Genomic DNA, 18,398 nt, shown 5'->3' on the forward strand with positions numbered 1-18,398 from the left:
CTTCTCTAGCTCCCATTTCCGGTATTTTCTTTTTTGCCCCCTCCCCCTCTCTCTTTCTCTGTTAAAAAATGTAAAAAAATAAAATTAGAAAGAAAAGAGTTTTTTTTTATTATTATTTGCTCTACTAAAACTCCAAAACAAGTCTTAGCTTTTGCATAGTTTTCCTCTCGTACTTTCTGTTTTGTTCTCTCGTTCTATTTTTCCCTTGTATCTCCATGATACTTCAGTGAAATCAAATAAATCAAGTGGTAGTAATTTTCATCCCCTATTTTCTTTAAATTCATTGAAAAACTCCAAATCGAGTCTTCCCTTTTTATTATTCTCTCTCTCTCTCTCTCTCTCTCTCTCTCTCTCTCTCTCTCTCTCTCTCTCTCTCTCTCTTCTACTTGCATTGCTATATTTGCTGTGCTTTATATCCTCCACACATGTAAAAAAGACGAAAGGAGGCTAACAGTCACAAAATTTCATCCCGTTCCCTTGAAATTTGCTGAAAATCCTGAAACGAGTCTTCTTTTCTGATTTCTCTCTCTCTCTCTCTCTCTCTCTGCTAGTTTCATGTTATATATTTGTTGTGCCTTAGATCTCCACACATACAAAAAAATAAATAAATAAAGAGAGTAGGCAAATAGTTACAAAATTCCATTCCTTTCCCTTGAAATTTGTTGAAAATCCTAAAACGAATCTATTTTTTTTTTCCTTTCTGTCTCTCTCTCGCTTTCATTTTTGTATATTCAGTATGCCTCCTCTGCACATGAAAAAAAAAAAAAAATACAGAAGGCCAATAATCATAATATTTCATCCCATTCCCTTGAAATTTGCTGAAAATCCTGAAACGAGTCTTCCTTTTTTTCTCTCTCTCTGCCTCTCCCTTCTATTTTCATGTTTATATATTTACTATACCTTAGATCTCCTCCACACATGAAAAAAAAATGCAATAGAAGTCAAATAATCACAAAATTTCATCCTGTTCCCTTGAAATTTGCTGAAAATCCTAAAACGAGTCTTCCCTTCCCTGCCATCGACCTGTGAACATCCTTCCCATTGGCGGCGCGACTCACCAGGGGACGCGTGAGAGCCAATAGGGACCTCGCATTTCAAGAAAACCTTATTTATCATTGGCCATTCTTACCCAAAACCAGCCAATGGGAAGCCAGAATTCATTGCAGGTGGCAAATACAAAAACATAAACATGGCGAGTCAGTGTGAAGGAGGAAAGCGTCATGGTCCAGGAAATTAGTCGATAACATGCAACAGGTGGACGATAATGAACGGCAGGAGTGTGTTTGGGTGTTCAATAAAGGTAAAGTGACCGGTGGGGCAGTGGGGAGAGGGGAAGGAACACCGGGGAGGAAAGGGAGTCTGTGATGCTTAGGAGGGGAATGGGGAGGAACGAGAGCGAGAGAGAAAGGGATTTACTGAGGCTTAGTGAGAGAAGGAATGCTTAGCAAAAGGAGAGAAGGAAGTCACACAGGCGTTAGGAAGGAGAGGAAGAGGAAAGGGAATCACTGTGATGTGTAGGAGTGGGGAGGAACGAGATAGGAAGGGGTCACTGTGATGTTCAGTGTGGGAGTGGGGAGAATTGCGGAAGCTTAGGGAGAGAAGAGAAGGAAGGCACACAGGCGTTAGGATGGAGAGGGAAGGGATGCTAAGGTTGAGAAGAAACGAGGGAGAAAGGTATACTAAGGAATAGGGAGGGAAGGGATGCTAAGGAAGAGGAGATGAAGGCACTGCTGCTTAGAAAGGGGAGGGAACACGGGAGAGACGAGTCACTGGAAGGCTTAAGAAATGGTGAGAAGGAAGACGGGGAGGAAAGGGACATAGGAGGCATAGGAGAGAGTGCTAAGGGTTAGAGTAACTAGGGAGAGTAGAAAGAGTAAGAGGAAAACAGGAAGGTAAGATGAACAGGATAGGATAAGAGGAACAGAGGAGGGTTAGATGACACTGGGAACACAGAAGAAGGGTAAGAGAACTATAGCAAAGAGGAGAACAGAACTTAACTATTTACTGTCCATATAAATAAGAAATACTAAAACTGAAAACTGTTATGCACTTGTGGTATCATGTATTGACTATAGTGAGTGTGCAGTATGCTGTCGGCTAACCTGAGCTTACCACGCCTTGCAGGACTTTGATGTTGGGGAGCAGCTGGGCAAGGGCGGCTTTGCGACAGTGTACCAGGCGCAATGCTGCAAAACTGGCAGGGATGTGGCTATCAAAAAGGTGTGTCTGAAGAGATTACTTTTGTACTCACTTATTGTTTTTTTTTTAATATAAGAAGACCACTGGCTGACTGATTAGCCAAGGACAACAAAAAGTATGGAGAAGGCCCCACGGAGAATGCCAGTCACCAAAGAGAGGTCAAAAAAGGTCATTCAGTATTAGAGGACTACAGTTTTATGGAAATATTGTTAGCCTACTATTTTTGAGACTGGCTATTTATATCTTGGCAAAAAATAAGATGCTGTTTGAATAATCCCTCTACTTAATGAAAGGCTTAGCAATTAAATTAATGAAGTGGATTACCGGTAATCTCTATCTAACTAAACTTAAACTTAGCTGTCACATGGAAATGCTAATCTTATCTGTCTTCTTCACATGACCTTATTCCCACTGTGTAGTAAGTCAGCCACTCGAGTTAACTTCTTCCATCTATTTCTATTGATTTATTTACTAATGTTATCTCAATATTATTTGTAAATTCTTTGCAGGGAAGTAGAATTAAACAATCAGTTTGAGGCTGCTTTCTCATTATTCAGTCATTAAGGTTGTAAAAAAGTTTAATTTACTTAAGTATAGAAATATTCATATTGTTACCTTAGTTATCTTGTCCTGCAGATTAACAAGAGCCAGATTACAGCCGGAGGGTTGATCAACAGGGTGCGACAGGAGGTGACCATCCACTCCCGTCTATGCCACCCGTCCATCCTGCAGCTGTACACTTTCTTTGAAGACCAGGAGTATGTCTACCTTGTCCTGGAACTGTGTGTCAAGGGCGAGCTGCAGAAACACCTCAAGAACCTTGGCAGAGTCTTGACCGAAGATGAAGGTGAATTGAGGATGTGTTTGTCTGGACCTTCTGTATTTATTGATATTGAATGTTTTGTTGCACTGTTTACACACACACACACACACACACAGTACTGTTTGGTTTCTCATCTTGTCCATACCTTCTCTGTGTCCAGCTCGGGAATACCTGCAGCAGATTGTGGATGGCATGCTGTACCTGCACTCCAAGGCCATCATTCACCGTGACCTGACCCTCTCAAACATCCTCCTTGATGGCCAACAGCAGGTCAAGATTGCTGATTTTGGCCTGGCCACTCAGCTGCAGCGGCCTGATGACCGGCACACCACCATGTGTGGCACTCCAAACTACATCAGGTGGGTATCTTGGGAAGCAGACACTGTGATCCTGTTCTATTGAGAACTTTCAGTTTTTTCCTTCTTGTGCTTTAGAAGCATGTGACACTGACCAATTACTTATCAATTTACATCTTGCTTATTGTGGATATGACAGCAGTGGGCTCCAATTTAAGCCTTTTTTTTTTTTTTTTTTTTTTTTTTCTGTGAAAGTAAATAAGACTTGGTAATTAGTTGGCAATTTTCATGATGGTGCTTGTTAATGGTGCAGTCCTGAGGTGGTGACCCGGAGTTCCCATGGGCTGGAGTCTGATGTGTGGAGTCTGGGATGTATGCTGTTCATCATGCTGGTGGGCCATCCTCCCTTTGATGGCAAGGGCCTCAAGGAGTCTATATTCACCAAGGTTGTCATGGGGGAGTACAAGGTGAGCAAATCTGTAACAGTCCTTCATGTAAATTTGATATGTACCATGTCTATTGCACCTTCATATCTTTCATGTACTATGCCTACTGTACCATCATATCTCTCCTGTACTATGCCTACTGTATCATCATATCTCTCAGTCTTCAGAAATTGAACTGCTATTCCCCTTCAGGTCCCGAGTTATGTGTCAACTGAGGCTCGCTCCCTCATTGCCGATTGCCTCAAGAAGAACCCCAAGGAAAGAATCAAGCTTGATCTGGTCCCAAATCACCCCTTCATGACTGGTGAAGGCAGGACGGATGTATCTCGAGTCTGTGACAGTGGAATGTACACCATGACAACGGTGGCCACCACCCACCACACCAGAGCCCCTCTCGCTGCCATATCGGAGAGTGAGTGGTCAGAGGGGGATGGGGGTGTCCAGCCCTCAGGACACCAGCCATGCAACACACACAGTGAGCCACACCCCAGGTACCCACCATCACCACCTGTCAGAATGAAGTCAAGGTATGATAGTTCTGTGAAGTAACTTTTCCTCCATTAGTTTTATATATCTGTACAGTACCCTCCCGAGTTTCGCGATCCTCGAGTTTAGCGCTTAGTCCTAAATTCTTACCATCCCGAGTTTCGCGCTGCTTTGACAAGTATCGGTCGCGTTTACTTCCGGGCGGCGTCACGTATGCTGCCCCAAGACTCCTGCAGTTGGCTGACTGAGCTGACCACGTGTGCACGCGTCCTTAGCCCTCTTCCACCAGCATCTTGATAGTTCTTATATGCAAGCTAATTAATTGTGATGTCAGGAAATAAAGGAGGCACTGCAGCATGTGGCTCGAAGAAACCTACTTGGCAAAGGAAGCAGGCCAGAGAGGCAGGGTAAGAAGAAAAGACTGTTAAACATGAAGGAAAAAGGCGAAGTGTTGGATAAGCTTGATGCTGGAATGGGACCTGTTGCCGTTGGAAACTTGTTCAACATTAGTGAGTCTACTGTTAGAGGAATAAGAGCGAAACGTGAGGAAATAAAACGTTTCCTGAAAGACGCTCGAGGGAGCTCTGTGATTCAAGTTGCTCACATCACGCATCCTACAAGCAAGTTGATGGTAACAACAGAACACTATTTGAAGAAATATATTGTTGACAAAAATGACCGAAATGTGTGCATATCTTCTGGTAAGGTAAGACAGAAGGCAAGAGAAATATATGCTGCAGTGGCACGTAAGTTAAACATTGACAATCCTCCACCTTTCTCTGCTAGTAATGACTGGTTCTCAAGGTTAAAAAAAAGACACTCGTTCAAGAGGGCACGATGTCTGGGTGAAGCAGCAGACGCATCTACAGAAGAGGTGGAAAGTTTCATTGGTGTCTTGAAACAGATGCCTGAGGATGGCGGTTATGATCTCCGTCAAATATTCAACGCCGATGAAACAAATTTGAAGGCTTTGCGCTAGCGGACCATGCCCCAGAGTGAGATTATGTGCTGTTAGAGTTCTTATTATTTCTTTTCTCTTTTTGTTCTTTTCAATAAAGTGTATATCCCAGTTTTTTTCGTCTTAACAAGAGCATTCTTCACTGAAACTGAATACACCCACCAATTTATCGGTATTTTGAAATAAGGGAGTAAAATGGGTAGGAAAAAAAATCAGCTTCGTCCCAGGCCAGAATGAATAAGCGTTTTTACATTGTTTTCAATACCCCGAGTTTAGCGACCCTCGAGTTTGGCGCTATATCTTAAGAAGAAAGCAAGCGCTAAACTCGGGAGGGTACTGTATGTTGCATATAGAATGAGTTAATGAGTTGTTTGCTTTGTGTGCTTGTTTATATTTGTGTGATCTAGTTGAGAAGCAGTTCCTACAATTATTGCATTTGCTGAGTGTATATTTGTACCATTGTAAGTGACATTTACCATGGTGACTCTTTCCAGCCCGAGGGATCTTCTTCCGCCAAATGCTGGGGTCATTGACAGTCTCAAGAGGAAGTTCACTCCCCTTCCTTCACTGAGGCGAGGAGAGGACTTTGCCTTCCCTCCTCCTTCCCATCCTCTGCCTCCAAGGAAAGAACGGGACGTGTATGAGGAGCGACACCGACAGCACCCTCATCACCACCAGCCTTCAGACACCAGGCACTACTCCTCTAGTTCTTATGATGACAATTCATCACATGGTTTCAGCAGCAGTGCATCCAATACAGCCAGAGACAAACACACTGACCACAGAGGAGCCGGTCACGGTTACGATAAGTCTCGGAAAAAGTCCAGATCTTTGGAGAGAGATATTCTCCCACGGAACATGAGCAGTGTTTCTGGTGGTTACTATAGTGGTGCAGTGCAACGAGGCTACTGTCAAACCAACTACGCCTCCATGGAGTCCACACGTGAGGAGTGCAGCACTCAGCAGAGTCAGTCATCTGAACACACCGGTGAGCCTCTTTATTCTGATGCTTCTCATAGTGGTGCAGCAAGAGGGTCAAGAGACTTGGCACCAGCTGCTGATGGTTGCTGGAGGGAAAACTCTGAGCACAGACACAGTGTAATGTCTAGAGAAAACACAAGTTATGTGTCCAGGAGTCATGACTATTCCCATGAGAGATGGAATGACCCAGCCAAGGAGAGACACGGCCATTCCCGCAGAAGCAGGTCTCTGGAAAAAGTGAGGGAGAGACCCAGTGATACAAGTGGAGGCAGAGTGAGAGAACCTGAGCATCCTAATGCAAGAGACAGGTCAAGGGAGACATACAGGGACAAAACTCACCCATGCTCTCAAAGCTCACACCACAGATCCATCTGTGACTGTAGGGAGCAGCATACGTCAGCATCAGTGTGCAGTGCCAGACGCAGCAGGGCAGACAGTAGAGACAGGGAGGCTAGTTCTGGCTGCAGTCGTGTCTCAAGTAATTCATATCCCAAAGTGACCAAGCCACAGAGCAAGACTCAGAGCTATGGCTTATCCAGTGAGTCTCACAGCAGGATGCTGAATGACATTCCTCCAAAAACAGTCAATAATGAACCCAGGAAGTCAAGCAGCACTCCAGACCCCAGCAACCCTCAGCATCCATCCACACCTAAGAAATCCCCCTCCAGCAACTGTCAAACCCTGAGACAGCAGGTGTCCCCGCTGACCTCCAAAAGATTGAGGAAGGTGCGATACCGCAGCAACAAATACTTTCTGAACATCCTGGAGAATGGGGAGGTGTGTCTGGAGCACCTCAGTGGGCGCCACACCCAGGAGTTAGTGGACGACGTCTGCAGGATCTCCCCAGATGGTCTGAGGGTAAGCTCGCTGCTTGCTATATGTTACATGTTATATGCCAAACACATGTCTATCTGTAAAAACTTCTGTGCTTTTCACATTCCAGGTTACTTTAGATGAGTGAGAGATGGAGGCCATGAGGGAGTAAGGTGACATTGGCATTGGAGATTGAGTGTTTGAAATACTTTTATGTTTTCCACCAGATTGTTATTTACCGGCCCAACGGTGGTTCGGGTGCAGTGCCAGGAGAGTCCCCAGTGCCGCTGCCAGAGGAGGGAGCAGATCTCATATACTCCTATGAAAACCTGCCCTCCAAGTACTGGACCAAGTACAAGGCAGCTGCAAGGTTAGGGTTGCTTCACTCTCTGTCAGCCATCCACACTAGACTAAGCAACACCCGACATTGCTTCTTTATGGAGACATTGCTTGTGAATGAGGGAATCACAGCCCTTTTTAATTTTTGTTTCTTTACAACCCACATACAGCACTAAGATGTGTATCAAGTAAGCCTTTCTCAGAAATTCCATATTTCCAGGTTTGTAAAACTGCTGAGATCAAGAACAACCAAGATCACATACTACAGTGACCAAGCCAAGTTTTACCTCATGGAAAACTCTCCTAATCCAGATTTTGTGGGGCACTTTTACCATGGTGAGGACTCAGGAAACTTCTCATGTTTGTCTCTTACACTTTATCGAAATGTCATGGCTTAAGACCTTGCAATCCTCCCTCTCTTTCCCCAGGCACCAAGATCACCCAGAGTAATAACAGTGTAGTGGTTAGGGAAGCAAGTGGAGCCTCCCATACCAGACAGCTTTCTGCAGCCTCACAGGCCTTTCCTGTCCACCTTCATCCCCTCCTCAAACATTTCAAGGAGGTAATTTTACTTCTACATTTGTTGATGCCTCTTTCCTATTAACATGACTATATCATCCATAGATCTGCTTTGCGATTCATTTCTATATGATTATGTTATGTATACCTACTATGGTTGTATAGTTGCTAGAATATGTAATGTCTCCCTGCAGGTTCAGAGTCACTGCCTCAATATTGAGCAGGTCCTAGATGACCTTGCTCGTAAGACAGAGTTAACTTGTTTCCCTGCCATCATGGGATCCAAGCCACCAGCAGCTTCCTCTCCACCTGTGTCCACCAGAAGCAGAGGTCATCCCACCTATGATAAGGAAAACCTATCCCCTTCTTCCTTGCAGTCTTTCAGGTCTCCACATAATATCATGGCCCAGGTATTGAGTTGTCCACTTTGCTGAGTCACTTGTCCCTAACATCTGCATGAACTCTCTGTAACACGTTAACCTCATATTAAAGAGACCCTCATATTATAGAGTACCTACATGACTACGTTCTGACTGTTTATTCATAAAGAAATGGAGAAATATGTAAATGAGAAGAATGACGAATCCATTCCCCAGTGAGACATACTGACATTATTTTCCTGACAGCTTGGATCATTTGAGGGATCATTGGCAAGCATTCATGTTGGTGGCGCTGGTGGTGGTATGCCTCCAGCTATCCGACTGCCTCTCAACCCTCACTCATCCAATGCCCAGCTTCACCTCTCAGAACAACCCAAGACCTCATCTGTTCGAGTTTATGTCCAAAACATTGGCTGGGCATCAAAGGTGAGAGAAAACTATGACTATTTGCAATGACTTTTTCACGATAGACAATGACGTGCCAAAATATTACATCAGCATTTACTGTATGAAAGTAACAATGTATGGGAATGAAATATAGCTTGCCTTTTTACCAGCAGGGAAGCAGTGGAGAGGTTTTGGTGGAGTACTTAGATGGCAGTCGTGTGCAGGTGAGCAGCAATTCTCCGAAGGTGGTGTTCACAGAAACCTCAGGTGCATCCACCACCTACTCAGTCAAAGACAATCTGCCTCTTGTGCTAAAAGAAAAATTGGCACAAATGGAAACTGTTCTGGACTGCCTGGCTCAGTCTACAGTGCCCAAAGCCTCACATATGGACCACAGATAGCACACAGCACTCTAGTATATTTATTTCTAAAGACTATTTCAAACAGCACTCATGGCATACAAAGTGCTTTACTGACTTGAAATATTGAATATGAAATATTCAAACATTGCACTGCTTTTTTAGGTAAACTTGACTAACAATATGACTGCCATAAAGCTAAACATGCCAACTTCAGTTATGACATTCAGAATACAAGGCATTTATAATGTGAATCTCTTGCTAAGTAAAATGTGACTGGTCTAACATTCTTTTTAGTGTCTTTACATCAAGCCTATGCAGACTGTCTATGATGCCTTTCTCTCTCTCTGTCTCCTGATTGTCATTCTGCTTTTCAGTAAAAAGGATAATTTCTATTGACTATGATATAGCTAATTGAAAAATTCATAAGAATGTGTAATACTTGGTACCTGTACAGCAATTTTGATTGTCATGAACATATTGGAAATGTTATTACTATATTTTCAGTGGATGTTTTTTTTAGTCATTAGTAATTAGTGTTTTCTATTTTAATGTTTATTAAAACTCCTCACCAAGTGTGTATATATAATGTACAGTGTAAATTCTTTATCTACCAACAGGTTTCATTTTTATTTAAAATAAATGCTAAATGCACAAAAGTATTTTGTAATTTCCTGAAAACTCCACACTTCTGCCGTACTCTGTTCACGATCGCTAGAGGCATGAGCCTGGCCTCCTGGTGGATCACATTAGGGATCAACACTGCCCTGCTGCTGGTTTGGCTGGAGGTGTTTACTAGAAAGTGTGCATGTTACAAAGTTAGTTTTTTCACCAGCACATAAACTGTTTGACTTGAGAACATGGAAACCATCCTTCACCATCTTCATTAAATGCCTTATTAATTGAACACAATAGCAAATCAGTAGCACTTGATGAGAAGACAGTGAAAATGTAGACTTGTAAATTTCTGCATAACCGATAGAATAATTTTAGCCTTCTTGGTGTTTAGGGACATCTGGACTGCAAATGTCCAGAGGGGAGGGGGGAAGCATTTGTCCTGGGTGAAGGACTCTAGGGATCAGCATTAACACATGAAGCTTAGATGAACTGTCAATAGGAGAGTCAGGTGTCCAGCAGAATTCATTGAATCACCAAAACAACGTCGAGCCTTCCATCACACCTTAAGACATGGCCACCCAATGAGGAAAGAACCAAGGGCCTGCCAAGCTCCACCTTAAGGGAGGGGCTTGTGCCTCTGGCAATCATGAACAGAGTACTCTCACAGCTATGTAGTATATGTATGTACTTACAGGAACTTGTCAGTAAGACATAAGATATATACCAGACAGGTGAATGAAAGATGACGTTTTTTGTAGTAATTTTAGGCACACAAATACTAACGTAATAACTGGGCTGATCCCTGACACACACATCATGAGAAAATGTGACTACCACTACAACTCGCTATAATGCTAACAACTTAAAAGAGTACAGCAATGGTTGTGAAGGAAGAGACTATGTACAAAGGCTTACATACATAGTATGCAGGTTCTTAAGATAAAAGTTCACAAATGTAAGAACTAACTTAATAAATTGCTCAATGTTATAACCTCTGTAAAATGTGCTTTTTCTTATGGAAAATGCAGATATAATATATTCAAAAGAAACCCATCCCTCCCAACCCCAGCCTGTGACTTGCACTGGCTCCCCCTCACACCCACACTGATTGCTAGCCACAGCCCTCACCCTGACCCACACTCCTTGCAGTAGGAAAAGGCTGAGAGAAATATAGAAATATATGTAAGGATCTGGACAGGAATATATACGAGATACTAGACACAGCACCAATATGATGACTGTAGTGTTCCATCAGCCATGCAACACTGGAGTGAAAAATGAAGTTAAGAGTAATAGCAGCCCTTTTCTGGTGTACAGTGTTTGATGTATTTGTGAGGCAGATCTTAACTGATCTGACCTGATTGTAATGTACACGCACACACACACATCCACACGCCTTGAAGATGACACACACAACTCAAGAAGTTCTCAAAGTTACACATTCATCAGTTCTCTATCTCACTCTCACACTCTTTAAACTGCACACTATTCACCACAAACAAAATTATATTAAAGTACAGACTGTGCTTGGGCTGAGAGTGTGGGGCTGTGAGGGGCTGGTCAGTCTGCACCACAGGACCAACTCTCAGTCTAACCACACCAGTATAAAGGCAACAGTACTTGTTATAACAAAAACATCACAAAAACGAGTACAGTACTGTGAAGGATATTAAAGCCATTACTTAACACTGGGAAATGTTCAAACAAACAAAAAAGAAAAATAACACGTCCCTCAACAACAGAAACTGAGCTCAACACACGATTAGTGAACATCGGGTAATTAAATATATTCCAATTCTGAGATGTAGAGTTAGATAAACATGCAAGGTGCAAGTGTTTCTCCTGCTTATGAAGCCAGGAGGATAAAATAAATATACATTTGGTGCTCAGACAAACAGGCTACTGGTTAATGAACTCAAAAATTATGTACACTGTGAAACTATGTAGCAGGAAGGTGATCTTGTACTCTATCTCTAACTCAACTGTAGTCAACACGTGTCTATAACAAAGCCTGACAGAAAGGAAAGATGGAGTACAAAGGCTGGGTGAAAGGTGACAGACAAGTGAAGACTCTTACAGTTGATGGATGGACTATGTGATCAAGAAATGTGATAAACAAAACTGGTAGTCATTGTAGTAAGCACTATATGGATTAATATAATTCTTAGAATAAACGTACATACAACAAATAATTACATACAAGTTCCACATTTCCACATCCATAACTGCAGTTGGAGTGCCAGAATGGAAGGCAGAAAACATGCCAAAATTATAACCATTAGAAAACATCACATTTTCTATATCCCTCTTCAGTGGCTCTTGGCTGGCAGTGGTCAAACAACCTCTTCACACACTGTGGTGACTTGATGCTGCTGCTTCTCCATACTAGTGTATTAAGCCCCGTAGTAACCACCAAGTAGGCTAACAAACTTATTTTGTTCACCCTTGATGAAACTTTTGAAATATATTCATGTGCAAGACCATATGCTGGCTTATGTGCAAAGATATGTTCAAAACTGTTCTCTTTAAAAATATTCAATGTTCTATTATGAACCAAATAAAAACTAACACACAGAACCAATATCTTCCTGACATGTGGCATCCCTCTTGACTTTCTAGTCCAGCACATTGATATCATTTTATCCCCATTTAACTACGAGCTTTACAACGATAATTTAATCACCAAGTTAATATTCAGGTCTTAAGAGTCCAACATATTAATATAAAGTAGTTACAAATTTAACCAAGATAGGATGAGAAATATGGCAATGACAAACTACCGGGGAAAAGGATCACTACTCGCCTTCCCTCGAGGTGGAGGAGGAGCACCACATGGCTGGAGGCTGCTGGTTCCCGTCTTTTTATTACTACTGAAGAACAATGGGGAAATTGGGATTCCCTAATGGCTGAACACTGGCATTAGTCACAGAGATGGTCATGTCAGATGTCTACCAAATTATTCAACAAAGGTGATCTTTATTGCATTCCTAAGAAGTGGTTTACAAAGTAAAGTAATGGAATTCTATGAGAAAAATACATAATATGAATTAGTAATACAAATACTTCAATATTCACACTGGATTTCTCAAAGGCCGTATAAAATTAAGTATAAAATCTTAATGACAGTCCTATTGACCAGTTATCTACATTTCCTGACACTAAGCATCACTTGAGTTATTAATTTCACCCTCTGATGAGAAATAAAACCTGATTGGTAAGTCCGAGACCTTCAAGAAGCAACAGATAATTTTGTTATCACATAAGTGATGAAAAAATAATACAAATAAATATTTATAAAAAATAATTGCATAAATCAGATCTTTCATGCATCAAAACTTGGCATGAATAACAAGTACAAGTGATTTCTAAGCTCTGTGACAGAGAACCTCACCTGTGACATCCCTACAGGGGGCAACAGCCACCCTCCTGTCAATATAAAACATTTTATGTATATTTTGTTAATTTGCACTGGAATTTGAAGGGAAAAGACAAAGACAAACCTCACTACATGTGCAGACTGGGCTCCATGGATTCTGAGGTGGGTAAGGTGGCGTGTGGATACGTGTAGGACAGCGCTGCAGGATGGGGCGTGGCCTGGCTCATCTCTAGCCGGCGCAGGTAAGTGGGATCTGCGGCTGCCATGTGGTGGGGGAGGTATGCCTGGCTGACGTGCGGCGGCATCACTGTGGGATACGAGTACTCCTGCGGGAGGTACTGGGAGGCAGCGGGCAGCTCGGCTTTCACCAGGTTCTCATGACAGAGTTTAAATGTCTTATCTGCACCAGTAGCCGGGGAGGAGGAGGAGGAAGGGAGGCTGGGTGTGGCTACTGGAGTAGGAGTAGCTGAGTTAGAAGGCTGACCCTGATCACCGGGCCTCACAGCTTTGTCCAGTCTGCTGAAATAAGAAGTGTCCCCGTCTCTTTTGCCATCCTTGTCCTGCTGCTGGCTCTGACCAGAGGCATAGGTTGGTCTTCTTGAGTCTTTGGAGGGCGCCTTCTCTACGGTAACATTTGGTGTCACCATTGGGGGCCCTTTGTCCTTCTCGCGGTCTGCTGACTTCTCAATAGACACCAGGGCCCGCGGAGACTCTGCAAACCTGCTGCGCCTTCTCTGCACTGGATTCCGCTTCGGCAAAATACCCCCAAATTTTTCCTGACTACGGTATATGCGGGATTCTGTGTTGAGCTTGCGCCGGATTGCATTCCTTACTTGTTTTTCATCTATGGCGGGAAAGTTCCGTATTGCATCATCTGTAAGACAAGTGAGATTAGTCCACAGAGGTTCTGATCTGACAGATTCTCCACAGATTTAAAATAACAGTCACATCACTCTTGTATTCTGAACTGACATTATTTCAAATGGCATACAACAAAGAAGTCAATAGTGAAGTTTCTAGCATATACCAAATTCAAGTTACTAACAACATCATATTATTCAAATGTACAAGATGCTTTAGCAATATGAAATATAGAGCACAAATGAATCATAAGAAATGCACACAAGATCAAGGTTTGATAATGAAGCATGACTAGGATAAATAGAGCCACAAAGGAGAGACAGAAGAGTGAGGGTGAGAGCCAAGCACACCCCCATCACTAGCTGGGAGAAGTCTTACGTGTGATGACTCTGATGATGCAGGGGTCGAGCTGGTTCTTGTTGGAGGGTCCTTTGTCTTTGTTGGCAAAACATTCCCCCCCCGTGAGGGAGGAGGAGGCCAACACTTCCACCGGAAAAAAGTACCGAAGGAGGTCGTTGATGTAGCGATTGGCATTGGTGCGACGAAACTTAAAATAATCACTGGCAGGTATGGTTACTCCGCCTCCCAAGTCCAGCTGGATGGGAGGAAATAAGGCTATTTTACTCTGGTGGGATTAATGATAATGATTCTGGCACCACATATCACATTCCTTACAAATCTGTGCCTTAAGTCATAGTTTACAAAATCCACAACTCAAAAATATACTGGGAAAACTCAATAATGCACTGACCATGTCTTCTGAAACTCTGGGCAAGTCAGGTATTGGTGCCGGGACATCATTCGTACAGTCATCGGACATTATTGACGTTATCTTGGGCTTCTTTGGGGTGGTGGTGGTGGCAGGGGTGGAGGTAGTGCTTGCGTGAAGAGGTTGATCATCAAGTTCGCCATCTGAGAAGTTAACCAGTGAAGTTTCCGAGTGGTCCATGTCGTAGGGTCGTTTCCGCTCCGGGCTCACCATGACGTTGGGCTCTAGGGCTCCTGACACCACGGAGCGGTCTGAGGTGGGTATTCCTCCGTTCTCTGCAGCCTCTCGGGCAAACATTCCAAGGCCTCGGATCTGTCAGCAGGGCAGGCAAATGATACACAGACATCTATACAATAAAAAAACATATTCCAAGCTATATTTAATCCATTTTAAATAAAACTGAAGATGAGTTAAAAAGTGAGAAAAAATAATTAATGCCAGCTAAGATGAATAAAATGCTAAGAGCTAAGGCTGACTTCACAGAGCTTGAGACAAAGAGCCACTGAGTGTACCAGCCACCACACTCTCTACAGAACAATATTTTAAAACAGAAGAGCTAATGTCATACCTGCAGGCCTTCAGCAGTCTTGAGCAGACCAGTCAGGGACTCCTGGGGGATGTGGACAACACCTCGGTACATGAAGTCCAGCAGCGCCTCCATGTCTTCACTCTTGACATCCTTCATATACACTGCAGGAACATTACCAAAACACAATGAAGTTATGCACCACATAATTAATTCTAATCTGAATGTGTAGTAATTATGAGGCAGGTATTATCAACTAATTCTCACCTCTACTTTGAATTGATGATAAACAACACATTTCCAAGCATTCCTGAATAAATCTTGATTAGTACAGCATGCTAACTCACCAATAGGGTGCTTGCAGGGATTTGTAGTGAACATCTCCTTGAAGTATTCACTACACATCGACAGAACAAACTTATGGGCAGGGAACAGCTTGCCATCACAAGCCAGCGTGGCGTCTATGAGGGATTCCTGCCGTGAGGATATGTGGGGTCAAATAATTATATATCTCCCTTAGACACTTTATCAACCCAGTGTCTAAATCAAGTATACATACATCAGATAATGATTTACCACAGTATCTGCAACTTGACCAATCACACAAAACTTACCTCCTCTCGTAATGAGAAGAGAAGCTGTGATAAGGTGGTGAGGTGGTTATTCCACCTCAAGGCTATCATCTCCTCATCCGAATTCGTCCTGAAAAAAGTTAAGGACTTAACTAAAGCTTCCTGTATATAGTGAAAGTAGATAAAAGACAAACCAAGAATGGCAGGTGCAGAAGAGGGGAATATACCAGACACTACCACCTCTATCATGTGTTCAGCATGCAATGACAGGTTATCACACAGAAGCAAATCAATCATTCCATGGAGAAATAGAGTAATCCTTCTCAGGTCCCTTAATTAGCAGTCAAAATGCAAGAGGCACCTCCACTTTGGGAGATCCTGAGGAGGGATGGGATAGGACAAGATACAGATACAAGGATGTGATCAGAGGAGCCCAACAGAGAAGACATAGTGACATCATAAGCAGAACGATTAGAAAGAGGTTATGAAAAGGTCAAGAATGTTGGGCATATCTCCATGAGTCAGGAATAAAAGTAGGATGTTAAATCAGTTGTTGTGGGTTGAGGAGGATTGCAAAGTTAAAGGCTAGTATACCAAGATGGTGAGCAAAGTGGAAGGAAAGCCAAAGTTACTGATGAACATTGAAATCTCTAAGAAAGGAGGTACATATCTGCAAAAGGAAGGTTAGGATTCAGAAGATTCAAGAACATGAGGAAGAGATGGAGTTAGGTCATTGCATACATAAATGCAACATCCAACATTGGATTGAAGATGAGGATACAGAAAGTAGGAGAGAAAAAGAGAAGGGGCTACTGACAGGTGCCTCACACATCTGCATTTTGGTGAGGAAAAGATGATGAAGTTAAGTAGAAGAGAGGTGATGTTCCACAGATGTGAAATTAGATCTAAGGCCGTGAATGTTGCAGAAATTGATGAAGGGAAGACTCTTAAGAACAATATTAGAGGAGCAGTCCAACCTGGGCACATTTATGATCTACCCAGCCAGGCACTCTAAGGCTAGTGTAAAGAGTTGCCATAAAATTTTGATTTATTTGAGAAAGGTATGCGTGTGTTAAGTGCATGCTAAGTTGTGAAGGAAGACAGTTGTCCTCAGGGGGCAGGCTGTGACTGTCTCCTTGTGGTGTTGTAAAACAAAGAAAAATGTTCCGTGAGGTCACAGCTTGATTATTTACAAATTCCCAGCACTCTTGATCCAGTGTTTAAGATCTCATTAAGGGTAATTATCATTTCAGCAGATGTCCACTGCCTCTTCCTGGGAAGTGACACTAGCACATTATATCATTTAGCAATCCTCAATGTATCTTTGGGTAGGCCAGCACGCTACAGTCTTGGCAACTCAAATACTATCCAATGGCAAGTCAATGTCAATATTATACAAACACAAATCTTGTCATGTACATTTTTCTTATTTCAAGCACTAAGTGAAATTGAAAATTATTAAAAAAATTTTTAAATATTTCTTTTGGGTGTATAAATCCTTCCACACAGCTAGGAAACTTGTGTACAATTTGGTAAGTGTACTATGAAAAAAAATATATAAAATATTAAAGATATTTCAAATTTAAAACCAAGCTGTACTTAAACAGACTATAATCAGGGAGGAACAATCTCATTTTTTGTATAATCAAACCCAGTCCAAACCTTTGGACAAGCAGTGCCTAGACTGTCATCATCAATCTCCTTATTTGAAGCTGCACTCTGTACTTCCCCCCCACATGACACATTCACGAGGCAAGGAAACAAATTTGACGCCACGTCCTGCCTTAGCCAGGGGCTGCAACATCCCCGCCATGGGGCTGCCCTTGTGACAGCCACTGCTGGGGTCAGCCTGGGCCGAGCCACATCACCTGCCCGCCCACCACCACTACACACTCCCCAGCTACCATCCTGCACGGAGTCCTCCCACACCCCTGCCTCGCGGCTCCATTCATTAAGGGCACAAGAGATTCATATTGGATAAATATTGCATTAAACTGGCGAGCGCCATGACGCCGCCAGGGACGGGAGTGGTCGGGGCGCCAAGACGTGTGTTCTTCACCCCGCCGCCATCAACGCCGCCCTTTACACTCACATGGTTGCCTTCTTGTTCTCTGCCAGCTTGCAGACCCTCAAACTAAGGCGTCAGAGGCCTACAACGAAGGATCCAGCACAAAGATGAACGAGGTGCTGCGCTCCTGGGTTCCTCCACCAATATGTAAACAAATGCCGGGGTGTGCAGGGCTGCCATTGGGCCATTGTGCGCAGGGTCCCTCCCCGCCAGCCAGTCACAACCCGCCCGCCGCACCGCCGCCTTCTTATTGGCCTGCTGTCACCGAGCGCCCCGGGAAGTGTGGCAGTGACGGGGAGGACTAGGGGAGGAGGGGATCACGGGGGGATCTTTACACCTTATGGCAAATTGTACTAATATGTAAATCACCCATGGTCACTTTAATGGCGCTGCACTTATGGGAAATGTTACTTTAAGGACGAAATATCTACTGTCGGGGCTTTCCTGCGGTATATCTGCGTTCGAGTGAGGGCGAAGTTGATATTTTATAGCAATGTGTGTGATGTGTGCATTGTCTTGCTTGTTTGGGGATGAGATTCTTTGTATTGATTTTCTTCTTTCATGTGATCATAGCACGTCAAAAACTCATTACATCAAATAGATTATTCTTTTTTTTCCTTAT

General features: G+C 43.1%; 2 protein-coding genes across 4 annotated transcripts; one reads left to right on the forward strand and one right to left on the reverse strand.

The window, feature by feature from the left end:
- Nucleotides 1-1,059: 1,059 nt before the first annotated feature.
- LOC123508145 (serine/threonine-protein kinase PLK4-like) lies at nucleotides 1,060-9,645 on the forward strand. Of its 3 annotated transcripts, none has more exons than XM_045261669.1 (13): nucleotides 1,060-1,300; nucleotides 2,125-2,220; nucleotides 2,836-3,046; nucleotides 3,183-3,381; nucleotides 3,632-3,785; nucleotides 3,957-4,255; nucleotides 5,703-7,047; nucleotides 7,230-7,372; nucleotides 7,562-7,677; nucleotides 7,770-7,903; nucleotides 8,055-8,270; nucleotides 8,487-8,666; nucleotides 8,798-9,438. In XM_045261669.1, the coding sequence occupies exons 1-13, from the start codon at nucleotides 1,265-1,267 to the stop codon at nucleotides 9,026-9,028; spliced, it is 3,360 nt and encodes a 1,119-aa protein (XP_045117604.1). In that variant the 5' UTR covers nucleotides 1,060-1,264; the 3' UTR covers nucleotides 9,029-9,438. The 3 variants fall into 3 exon arrangements, with proteins under 3 accessions (XP_045117604.1, XP_045117603.1, XP_045117602.1); XM_045261668.1 differs by having other exon boundaries at nucleotides 1,061-1,300; nucleotides 3,957-4,291; nucleotides 8,801-9,645; XM_045261667.1 differs by having other exon boundaries at nucleotides 1,061-1,300; nucleotides 3,957-4,291.
- A 2,087-nt stretch (nucleotides 9,646-11,732) lies between these two features.
- On the reverse strand, nucleotides 11,733-17,986 carry LOC123508146. Its single transcript, XM_045261670.1, has 7 exons — nucleotides 17,801-17,986; nucleotides 15,751-15,838; nucleotides 15,484-15,610; nucleotides 15,179-15,300; nucleotides 14,593-14,922; nucleotides 14,220-14,436; nucleotides 11,733-13,854 (listed from the first exon to the last, which is right to left on the reverse strand). Coding segments are annotated over exons 1-7 (1,632 nt in total). The 5' UTR covers nucleotides 17,803-17,986; the 3' UTR covers nucleotides 11,733-13,108.
- Nucleotides 17,987-18,398: the final 412 nt, after the last annotated feature.

The sequence above is a fragment of the Portunus trituberculatus genome, chromosome 24, assembly GCF_017591435.1.
Source record: "Portunus trituberculatus isolate SZX2019 chromosome 24, ASM1759143v1, whole genome shotgun sequence".
Lineage (NCBI taxonomy): Eukaryota > Metazoa > Arthropoda > Malacostraca > Decapoda > Portunidae > Portunus > Portunus trituberculatus.